General features: G+C 34.7%; 2 protein-coding genes across 4 annotated transcripts; both read right to left on the bottom strand.

Annotated features, from left to right (window-relative positions):
* Positions 1-763: 763 nt before the first annotated feature.
* Positions 764-7,545, bottom strand: LOC112038233 (uncharacterized). Of its 2 annotated transcripts, none has more exons than XM_024071033.2 (14): positions 7,045-7,545; positions 6,028-6,798; positions 5,821-5,939; positions 5,621-5,741; positions 5,424-5,522; positions 4,998-5,291; positions 4,818-4,925; positions 3,720-3,791; positions 3,377-3,463; positions 3,029-3,100; positions 2,838-2,927; positions 1,974-2,081; positions 1,261-1,329; positions 764-1,117 (listed from the first exon to the last, which is right to left on the bottom strand). In XM_024071033.2, the coding sequence occupies exons 1-14, from the start codon at positions 7,300-7,302 to the stop codon at positions 1,043-1,045; spliced, it is 2,343 nt and encodes a 780-aa protein (XP_023926801.1). In that variant the 5' UTR covers positions 7,303-7,545; the 3' UTR covers positions 764-1,042. The 2 variants fall into 2 exon arrangements, with proteins under 2 accessions (XP_023926801.1, XP_023926799.1); XM_024071031.2 differs by having other exon boundaries at positions 5,821-5,948; positions 7,045-7,543.
* A 1,356-nt stretch (positions 7,546-8,901) lies between these two features.
* LOC112038234 (LIM domain-containing protein PLIM2b-like) lies at positions 8,902-10,756 on the bottom strand. Of its 2 annotated transcripts, none has more exons than XM_024071034.2 (5): positions 10,427-10,739; positions 10,118-10,217; positions 9,988-10,010; positions 9,793-9,882; positions 8,902-9,450 (listed from the first exon to the last, which is right to left on the bottom strand). In XM_024071034.2, the coding sequence occupies exons 1-5, from the start codon at positions 10,559-10,561 to the stop codon at positions 9,184-9,186; spliced, it is 615 nt and encodes a 204-aa protein (XP_023926802.1). In that variant the 5' UTR covers positions 10,562-10,739; the 3' UTR covers positions 8,902-9,183. The 2 variants fall into 2 exon arrangements, with proteins under 2 accessions (XP_023926802.1, XP_065626996.1); XM_065770924.1 differs by having other exon boundaries at positions 9,358-9,450; positions 9,762-9,882; positions 10,427-10,756.
* Positions 10,757-10,994: the final 238 nt, after the last annotated feature.

The raw sequence follows: 10,994 nt of genomic DNA, 5'->3' as shown, positions 1-10,994 counted from the left end.
TGGGTATGAATGGATTTGGTTGCTGGGCATGTTGATTTTGGAATGGATGGGTTTGTTGCTGGGAGCATGGAGAGGAAAGCAAGACTGAGCAAGACTCTAGTAGGCAGTAGCAGTAGCATAATGGAGAAAGGAAAAAAATAGAGAGAGAGGAAGAGATAGAAAGAATAAAAAATAGATAAAAAGAGAAGTGAGAATTGATTTGTTTATTTGTTGGTATAGTTTATATTATTTTATTAAGTTATATGTAAAAATAGAAACTAAGACGTTGGGAGAGTTGTAAAATGAGATGGTAAAATAGATAAAGTTTTTAAGATGTAAAATAGAACTTTTTGGCCATCTCGAATGCCCTTATGCATAGAGAGAACATTAAGGCCAAGAATCTTATAGCTTAGTAACATTGAGAGAGAGAGAGAGAGAGAGAGAGAGAGAGAGAGAAGGTGGGGTGGGGGGTGGTTGCCTAAGCATTATTATAGCAACAAATTTGTATAAGGACATTCCCATTCCCATTCCCATCTTCTTAACAAGGACTTTTCCATTCCCATCTTAAATAAACAAAGGTTCCATATAACTGCTAGATATATTCATTAAATACGGGATTGCTATGAGTTTGTATAAGGGTTCAAAGATTTAAAATTAAGAGATTTGAAGACAATTACTAATGTAAATTGCTTGATATAAATTTAATAACACTTGATCATGTGAGCTTTGGAGTTCTTGCAATTTTTCTTAAATAGAATTAGAAACACTTGTTATAGATTTGAAATGATATCTTACACCTAAATATTTCAAATTCACATATCAATAAAGAAGTAGTGGTACAACTGACATACTGGATCAAAATAAGAACGATTATATAATTATAATTTTACATTACAACTTGAAAGAATTTACAGAAACTTGCCTCTATAAATGAACAAGAAAATTCTGACCCTTGTTGCGTTAATTTCCCCGTAATTTTTTTCCTCTGGATTTCCCAAGATGACTCCCAGAGTCATGTGCATTCCCCCAATGAAATTTACAATCACCAGAGAGTGACAAACAACTATTCCACCTTGTTGGTACATGTTAGGATGGCAGATTTCATCTCTTCCTTACCCAGTGATGTTTGAACTATCACCTGCCCAAAATAGCGCACAGAAGGATGTAATTATTTAAGTTTCGCAAGATCAAATTTCTGGATAATGGAGGAAAGTGATGGGAGCTTGAGTAATCTAGTTCTGTTGGACAGCAGCCAAACAAGAAAAATTCTGAAATATTTACCTCTCGTACTTTGTTTTCAGATCTAGCAAGTAGCTTGTACTGATTCTCAAACATGGATGCCATATACACCTGCACCAGACGATAAATGAGACATTTTATGAATCAAGTCTAACACAAAAAGGCCAAAAATATTTGGCGAAATAATAAACAGAAATTTTAGGTTAGTATAAGCTGGATGGGGATGGTGAAGTGTTGTTTACAGTTTCCTTCATATATCATTAAGAAGATATAACCGATGGCTTGGACCAAACCAGAAGTATTTTGTTTAGCCAACTGGCACTTCCTATCCTAAGTGCTAGGATGAGGATGAGGATGAGGTCGTGGGTTCAAGACCCATCAGAGTGTGTTATGTTGGTTATGAGACAAGACAGGCTATCCTTGGTATTGCCAGTATAGTCAAAAGAACCAGAACATGTAACAAGTAGGAGAATGCCCCTATGATTATCTTATTGACTTATTCACACAGTGAGCATTCCAACGACCTCTTTCGCATCCATATGTAGGATTTTAAACCTTCACTTAATCCCAATAAATAGTGGCACAAACTCAAATTTACTAAACATATTGCAAAAGATTCATTAGCCAAAAATGTAATCAGTGACAACAAATTGTGAACTGGCACTTCTTGAAGCAAATATCTTCTTTTTAAAATTTTTAACACTTATTAAATATTTTCCCCATCGCATTATATCTTGGAATCTAGATCTTTGTACCTGAAATGTTGGAGCTAAACCTGGGCTCAAGAAAAAACGGCCTTTTGATGCAGACTGGATCCCCTCAATCTGTTGCAATTCTTTAATAAGAGTATCCACATCAGCCCACTGCTCAAAATACCAAATATAAATCACATGGTAAGGATAAGACATGGTAAAACCAAGTACAGAATATTCCAATTATATACCAATTATATAATAGTGCTATATAACAATAAAATGTTCTCATTTTTTTTTCCTAAATCACTTAAGTAATTTTGTTAGAGAAAATTTTGATTGTTATGCACTTTTCCTAAGTAATGTAATATAAAGTGAATTTTAAAAAAAAGCTTTTCATTTTTTTTTCCTAAATCACTTAAGTAATTTTGTTAGAGAAACTATTTTGATTGTTATGCACTTTTCCTAATTAATGTAATATAAAGTGAATTTTTTCAGTTAACTCTTTCATTATTTATATGTTATACCAATGAAACAACATCAAAATTGCTTGCAACAGCACCAAGTAAGATAGTAAAATTAAAAATTGTCTTAACAGCAAGCCACAGAAAAGTTCCTATAAAAATTTAATTCATCATAAATTTGGCTGCATTGGAGTGCCAATAGCACAATTATATAGACTACTAGGACTAAACCTTAGTCTTGATTGACTTGGGCCAAAAACTAATTATCGAACTACAAAAATAACCTTGGCTCTAGAAGATAAAATAAAATAATAATAACCTAATTAGTTTAGAAGACCTAAAATAAAATCCAATGGACTAATGGTATAAACAATCAACTTCTAAAAATAAAATTGTCTTTGCATCAATGCTCCTACTCATAGGGCACTTGAAAAAGAATCCTACTAAGGGTGAAAACAATAACCTCGGTTTCTGCTTGGGCTGCTTGTAATCTCCCATCCAAGATATCACAACCACCAACCACAGACTCCAAGGTCTCAATCAATGGATCTGGCTGCGACAGAAAAGTATTTGTTTTGGTATATAATTTATACATTTTCATAAACTGAAATAGAAATTCAAACATAAAGAAGCCAAAAAAAAAATATTAGCTACCGTAATCTCCTTCAATGACAAAAAAATGCGTTCAAGTGTAAAATCCAATTGGTGAACTTTTGCCTCCACGACCTGAGACCAGAAAGATTTTCTTTCAAATCCAAACAAATTAGAGAAGACGTAGCCAAAACCACGGAGAATATGTAAAGTGATCTTTGCCTTATATAAAGCACTGAAACGAGATGACAAATAAGAAAGACACATAACAATTGACAGGAAGATATACAACATTATACCCAGCCAAGATTCATCAAATGAAACCAAAATACCAGAATTCGTCTCAGTAACATAGAGTGAAATAAAAACACTTAATTTGTTATAGCTTGATCCTTCAGTAAAATACTATACCTGACCAATTTTGAAATATGATACAGGGTCCAGAGTGGCATCCCATGATACTTCTGTCTGATGAATTAATGCAGGCACTTCTTCAACCTGCACTAGTAAAGTTAAGTAAAAAATTTGATAAAAGAGAATCAGCCAAGAACTCCATATCTCAAAGTCATAGTTCCAGGTTTAGAAGTAGGGGTTGTAACCCATTTAAAAAGTATGACAAAGCAGGTAGTTTGAAACCACACAGCATGGTATTCCAATATGTTAACCAACACCCCCTTCTGTGTTTAAAAGCTCCTTCCAAACTGCAATATCAATGATTTGAAGAAACAGGAGCAGCAAACCTTTGACTAATTACCTCCACAAAAATACCAAAATAAGTAATCTTCTTGATGCAACATTTCACAACGTCCCCCACTTGAAGTTTAGCCTGTTACAAGAAATAGCACAAGATTGTGATAACTCAAATTCATAAGAAGTTTTTGAATAATAATATACTAGCTTCTTAAAATACAGAAGGGTAACACTGATGTCCATTTAGAAAAAAAAAATGCGAAGGTTATGTCATGTTGAGCTTGAAAGGTTCAATTTCCCATCAAGCTTCTAGCCAGAAAAGTAAACCCTTTTAGTATGCTTTTTGGCGCTAAAAGATACTATCACACTTCCTACCAACAACAGGGGTGCAGAACAATAAACTCTCAAAAGGGGCTTAGTGCTTGGAAACCAAAAGGAAAAAATAAGGATCTAAACTTAGGAATCGACACTTGGGGTTGCTCGGAGTCAACTCCAAACGTAGAGAGAAGGATAAGAACCAAGGAGTCAGCACCTAAGGTTGTTTGGAAGCAGTACCTAGGGTTGCTTGGAATTAGCACCAAGTGGGAAAGAAAAATAAAACCTTGGCTTTAGCACCAAGCATTGGAAGAATGATAGGAACCTAGATACTGACACCTAGGTTTGTTGGAAGTCAACGCCGAGCACTAAAAGAAACTTCCAACCCAATTTTATTAATCAATGATCAACCATTTACAATAGTGAATTTTGGGGCCTTTAAATAGGATACCTAAATTACATCTTGGAGGGAAAGGAAATAACTGTAACCTAATAATGAAAGGAAATGACTTGTAATCATCTATTAAATATGAAAATAAACGCAAACAAATTCAAATCCTAAAAAGTCTTAGCATATATTTATATGTTCATAAAATACTACATTTTACCAGCACCCTTTGCATGCTAAAATATGAAAAGAAAAAGCATGAAAAACTAAAGATTAATAAACCTTAAATTTCATATGATGGATATAGTTGTTGCTGCCACAATGTGATAGTTTTTTAAAAGCACTAAAAAAGAGCAAGTATTTTCTTTTTTGATAGGTAACTTAAAGAGCAAGTATACAAACACAACAAGGACAAACAAAAGAATACAAGAAATGTCACTGCTGGAGATATCCCCTAACCATGAGAATTTTCTTTTTCTCAACCAGCTCTTCTTTCTCTTTTGGCCTTGCTGAAAATATAAGCTTTCTAGATCTTCTTTCTGCCAACATCACATTTACTTTGAGTCTCTGCAAGTACAAAGTTGATCAATATCCACAATAAAATAGTCAAGTTTCAACATCAAATCAATTTATCCAAACCTGGCCTACAAATGACGACAAGAATTTGATTTTCTCTTGATCATAAACTCTAAGAAGATCTTCCAACTTCATATCTGCTGATATTTCTCCCCCGATTTTTAGATCAACTTCTTGATCTAAGCTCAAGTTAAGAGTCTTGTTTGCTACATCATAACTTCCAATAATTCCTAAATTTTGTCTATACATTGATGGGTCTACGCCCTTTTGTCTCAACCATGACTCAAAAGCTAAGAACTTCCACTTGGCGGCAAGATTTCGGTATGGCAAAAACCCTACCAATGAACCAAAAGATACCTGCAAAATGGTCCAATCAGATTCAAAATGCAATACAAATGGAAATTATTAACTTGTAAATGAGTATTGCAAAGGAGAAGCAAGCAGCTTATACTAAAACTTATTTTTGATTGCCGGCTAAAGTACACTTACAACAAAACCTCTCGTGCTACAGCTTATTAATTCCACTTCTCCCCTATTTCCAGTCTTAACCAGATCTTCTGCCTTAGTCCAATCAGTTTCTCCACTTTCCTACAAATGAAACACATACAATGAACACCAAGGACCATCTCACACCATTGCTCAAATAAAAAAATAAAAAAAAAACTACACAATGAAATTAATCTAACCTCCAAAGGTGATGTAGCAACAAGATTGTTTAACTCAACAGCATCACCATCACCTTTAGAATTCACAAAAACTGTCTCTTCTCTAGTAGACTTTTGTGTTCTTTTCACAGACTGGTCTAATCTATAATAAAGCAACCTGCTTATGAAAAGAAAACTAGCAACAAAAGAAATCAACAAATCAAAAGAATGACTTCAACTACCTTTTTGGTTTTCCTTGTAGTGCAGCTTCCATGGACAACTTGACTCTGGAATCAACTGCATAGGTATCACTCAAAGCAGTAATCTCCTGACTGGACCCCATATCACTCAGCTTGAATGACTGTAATCCCTAAAAGGCCAAGCAAAATGTTAATGTTGACAATTTGAACTAATTAAAATTGTAAAATGCAATATACAGCAATACCTACAACAAAGTCATTGTCTTGTTCGCTTCCATTTGAAATTAAGCCATCCATGATCTCCTCATAATTTTTCTTTGTTGTGTTGGCAGTTGCAGTAAATTCTGATGAGCCTGACAAAGCATTCTCTTCAATATCATCCTGGACTGTAACTTCTACACTCCTAAATTGCTCTCTATTATTCTCAAGATTTGTGTTGACACTCATAGGTTCAGGCTTTTTTAACAGTGCAAAATCACTAACTTTGTCATTTGCTTCTTCTCTCCTTGTCTTCGATTCAAGATCATCAACTACTTTGTCATCCACATTACCACAGGGCTCTTGTTTCTTCTCAATAGATTGATTGACAGTTACTGGCTCCGGCTTCCTCAATAGCGTCATGTCACTAAATCTATCTTTCATTTGCCCATTCCCCATTTTCAATGACAAATTCGGTTTAATCCTCAACCTTGATGGCTTTTCTCCAACATCATCCTCATTAAACACGGTTGGTTTTCTCAAGATAACATTAGGAATACTACTTTTGTTACTACCCACTGCCTTCCCAACCAGTTTGCTTGGTTTTTTCTTCTCCATCGGCTTATCATCAGCTTTAAATGCGAATCCTTTCTTTGGCACAGGTCGAACCAAATCCAAACCATCTAAAGAACTGGAAGTCCGCACTTCCTTCGACCCGTCAAACGGAACCTCCTTAATTTCCACTAACTTACCCTTTTTCTTATAAAATTTTTTCTCAATTTCAAGATACGAAGCATCTGGGTTTGCTTTCCTACCCATTATCTGAATCACCAAAACATACAATTTTCAATATAAAATGACTAAAACTGCAAGCAAACACTACACACACATAATTAGAATAAACAATACAAAATCCAAAAAGAACAAAATACAACAACTTTGCAGTGAACTACGGCTATGTAGTGAACAAAATACAAGTGGGTTTGCTTTTCTACACCATTATCTGAAGCACCAACTTTGTCATTGTCATTGTGCATGCGTATGTAAATAATAGAGAAAGAGGGAAACCTTAGCAAGAGTGAGTTTGGGGTCCTCGCCAAGCAACTGACCGAAATTGAGCTCCATTTGGTCCAAGCGATCGAGTTTAGGATTTTTGGGAGTGTCTCCTTCTTTAGAAGCTGAAACTATGAATTTTCCATTCTGGGATTTTCGAGTTAAAGAGATGGTTCTGGTTCTGGTTCTGGCTCTGGCTGTGGCTGTGGATGAAAATGAATGGATAATACGGGTAAAGAAGGTGTTGTTGGTGAGACCAATTAGACCGTCCATTCTTTCTGAGTGTGGTGTTCATCAGACGGTGGTTGCGTCCAAAATGAAATGCATAGCTGTGTCAGTCTGTGACTGTGAGTTTTTAAGGAGCTTGGGAGTCGTGGATTGGGTGAGAAGGGGAATGGGATTCGGATTCGGATTCGGATTCGGATAGATAGAAATAGAACGACTAGGGAGTAGGGAGGGGGAAAGAGAATAGGGGTACTCTATTTCTATTTGGGGAAAGCCACGTGGCATTATATCATTCGATTAGAGTTGTTAAGATCCGTAGAATACTACTTGAGTTTTTTTTTTTGGGACCAAACCTTAATACATTGCACGGTCTAAAACTACCTCAAACCGATCAGATAACCTATCAATTAAGGTGATGCGCAATGAGGGTTTTGGGCAAACTGCGCTTCACAGTGCAATAATAAATATGCCCAAAAGCACATTGCAATGTGCGCACCCTTAAATACTACTAGTGTGGACTGTGGAATGACGGGCTAATTATTATATATATAATAAATAAATAACAAAGAAATATAGAAATAAGGTAGTTTTTCTTCTTTTTTCCCTGCAGAAGTTTCACTCAAGCTCGAGTGTACAACATATGATCTCAACATCTTTCACAGATACATGAAAATGCTATTTAGTTTAGCAAAAAACATGAACATGCTATTTATACTTTTTTTCATTTTTTTTTTTAATAATTCAATAAGTACAATGGAGTGAGAATTTGAACTCTAAATATTTTTGTTAGAAACATCAAAGCGGTATTGACCAATCAAGCTTTTATAACTGCTATAATGTGCATTTTTTTCCCCATTAGTTACTTGATAATTAATCATATGATCTGTTAAAATTGAAGAAGAAAATATTATGAAATTGATGTTAAGATGCGAAGAACGAAAGTAAGGGTACTAAGAGAAAAGGGAGATCACGAGAATTATGTACTTCAACCTAATGATCTACTTCCACAACTACGTTTTTAGTATATGATCAAGTGTGTTACAATAATTCCTTCAAATATATATATATATATATATTTGTGCTGCAATGATGAACCCTAAGTAGCAAATTTATAGTAATTAGGGGTTAGCCTAATATAAGCCTACAATATACATGGGTCTCTAGGGCTCTTACACATAAACACATAATAACCTATATCTTTATCATGAGAGAGAGAGAGAAAGAGAGAGGGAGAGAGAGAGAGAGAGAGAGAGAGAGAGTAATTTATGTCAAGAAGAAAAAAACTAGTGTCAAATAAAGGTTGTACTTAATACATAAAGTTCCAAAATTGTGTCATGTTACACTTAGTGTAACTTTAAGTAATATTACATCATCTAATATTTTTTAATTGGATGAAATTGACATGCATGTTAAGAGCATGTTAAGAGCATATAAAACATGCAATTCAACTGTGGGATTTTCAAAATATGAATTCAATAACAAGTTATTAGATGGTGTAATATTGCTTAGTTACATCATGTGTAACTCAAATTCAACCCTATATGTGTGTGTGTATATATATATATAATTGGATAAACTAATAGAAGAAAAGGGATTTAAATCTTTGTTCACTAAAGAAGAATACACAATCTTATTATAAGATCTCGGTGATATGAATGACTTATGAAGCAATAAATTAATTTAATTCATTACAAGATCTTTGAGTCCTTTCCACAAAACATTTAAATGCCCCGTCAGGGGGGCAAAAAGAAAAAAAGCAAAACAAACTTAGTTACAAAAACAGATGAGCCAATCACATAAGAACTTCTTCATGACGCACTGTGCTAAATGGGCAGTGCCAAACCCAAATCACATGGCGTAGTGTCCCTGGAGAAATGAGAACAAGAAGGAAGTTGATGACACTAATGGTGCACATTTTTACTATTGCTGTTAGTCCTGTCCAGGTTCTGCTTCTGTTACTGTTGATAGTTTTGTTTTTTCCTCATGTTTCACTTCAGGTAACACTGCTCCATTTTTTTTCAGTGAAGCAGTTTTGGTTAGATGATTGTAGCTTCCCTTCTCCTTGAACAATTGAGAAAAGTGGTGCTTGCAGTACAGAAATCCATCCAAAGAAGCATAGGATGATTGTGTAAGGAAACAGCGACCATGAGCACACCTGAAGCATGACTTGTGATAAAAATCTCCCTCAATAGTCACCTATTACAAATTTTGTTCAACTTGATTAGTCTTTCAGCCCACCATGTCATTTATAAAATCTATATTAAACCTGCAATTTGAAGCTTTCTGTAAGCTATTACAAAAAAGGTTCTTTTAGTTGTTACAAAACAATAAAAATAAAATTACAATTGAATTTCAAATCACTTGGTGCTATTTATACAAAATCAAATGTTCTAATATATACATGTGTGTGCAATGGTGCAATATATGCGTGTGTGTGTGTGTGAGTGTGAGACTGAGTGCATATGATGCCTTTGTAGATGGATAAAATAAAAGGTATGGCTGTGAACCAGGAATAGTAAAAGACAAGAACAGGATTACTTTCTCCAGCGGGTATACTGTTTTTTTGCAAACTGCACATTTCTCTTGTGTCCCAGAAAACATGGAGGAGAGCTTGCTAGGCGTACGATTCTGTAGAAAATAAGAAAAGAATGTTCATAAGTTATGAAGAAACATACTAATTAAACATATTTCAGAGAACTGAGACTATATGAAATAGATAGAAGTTGTACTTACCAGTTCATTTTGTGGCCTTCCAGCTGATCATCCATGATGGAAAATAACACGTTGTTAGCCTCAAACTGGAAAATAAAAGGACTAGATATAATGCCAATGGTATAAGAATTAAAGGCAAAAGTGATCTTACATGTCTGGAATTTTTTAGTGAAACTACCAGTCTCCTTGAAGAGTTGCTCGAAATGAGGCTTGCAGTATAAGACTCCATCCATGGAGGAGTATCTGCTCATCTGTAATTAAGACAAATGTCACCGAACACAAATGCCTCAAAATCTGGCCAAGTTCTCATTCTCAAATCTTTGTTAACCATTTAAGCTTCCTCTCAATCTTAGAGGACCCATCTAAGAGCTAACAAAAGAAATTAAATCTTCTTTTCCTTAATTTCCATGTAACAAAATGAAAAGGAAACACAAAATTGAGAAAAAAAGATGTAGCATACCGCTAGAATTCCATTACAGTGACTGCATTTAAAGCAGGTCTTATGATAAGGAACACCATCAGCTGTAAACAATTCTATGACATGAACAGTCTTGTCGCAAGCCTTGCATTTCTGCAGAGTCCCACTGAATGCCATCTTTTTTGTTGTGCAGTATACAAAACTAACAACAGAACTTTGATCTGTTTATGTTAAATAAATATTTGCAAAGATGGCTATTCAGCAAGAAATCATAGGAGTTCTAATCTCAATTCAGTTTTTGAGATTGAAACGAATTCACACATCCAGATCATCGCTAACTACCTTTTCTTGTGAATGTCAAAGGTAGATATCAAAGGTCCAAAATGAGATGGAACAATGAGCGGCAAAGGTTCCATATGGATGACAGGTGATATCAGGTCCATTCCTTTTGGAGCATACAGATTTTAGTGCTCTAATACAATAGGAGATGTAAAATAGTCTGACCAGGTCCTTCAGACATTGTCTAGGTAGAATTAAGGATAAAATGTAACAACCTTCCTCTATTTATATGGAACTTAATTTAGTTAGTTACTATATCTTGGTCATATGC

The sequence above is a fragment of the Quercus suber genome, unplaced genomic scaffold (assembly GCF_002906115.3).
Source record: "Quercus suber isolate HL8 unplaced genomic scaffold, Cork oak 2.0 scaffold_37, whole genome shotgun sequence".
In the NCBI taxonomy this organism is placed as follows: Eukaryota; Viridiplantae; Streptophyta; class Magnoliopsida; order Fagales; family Fagaceae; genus Quercus; species Quercus suber.
The sequence above is the reverse complement of the archived record's forward strand: the minus strand, read 5'-3'. Positions and strand labels throughout refer to the sequence as shown.

Coding starts and splice junctions, on each gene's coding strand:
- LOC112038233 (XM_024071031.2), bottom strand. CDS start 7,302: ATGGACGGTCTAATTGGTCTCACCAACAACACCTTCTTTACCCGTATT. Junction 6,799..7,044: donor CCAAACTCACTCTTGCTAAG/GTTTCCCTCTTT, acceptor TTGGTGATTCAG/ATAATGGGTAGGAAAGCAAA. Junction 2,928..3,028: donor TGTCATTGAAGGAGATTACG/GTAGCTAATATT, acceptor TTTCTGTCGCAG/CCAGATCCATTGATTGAGAC.
- LOC112038234 (XM_024071034.2), bottom strand. CDS start 10,561: ATGGCATTCAGTGGGACTCTGCAGAAATGCAAGGCTTGCGACAAGACT. Junction 10,218..10,426: donor ACTGTAATGGAATTCTAGCG/GTATGCTACATC, acceptor TCTTAATTACAG/ATGAGCAGATACTCCTCCAT. Junction 9,883..9,987: donor GAAGGCCACAAAATGAACTG/GTAAGTACAACT, acceptor TATTTTCTACAG/AATCGTACGCCTAGCAAGCT.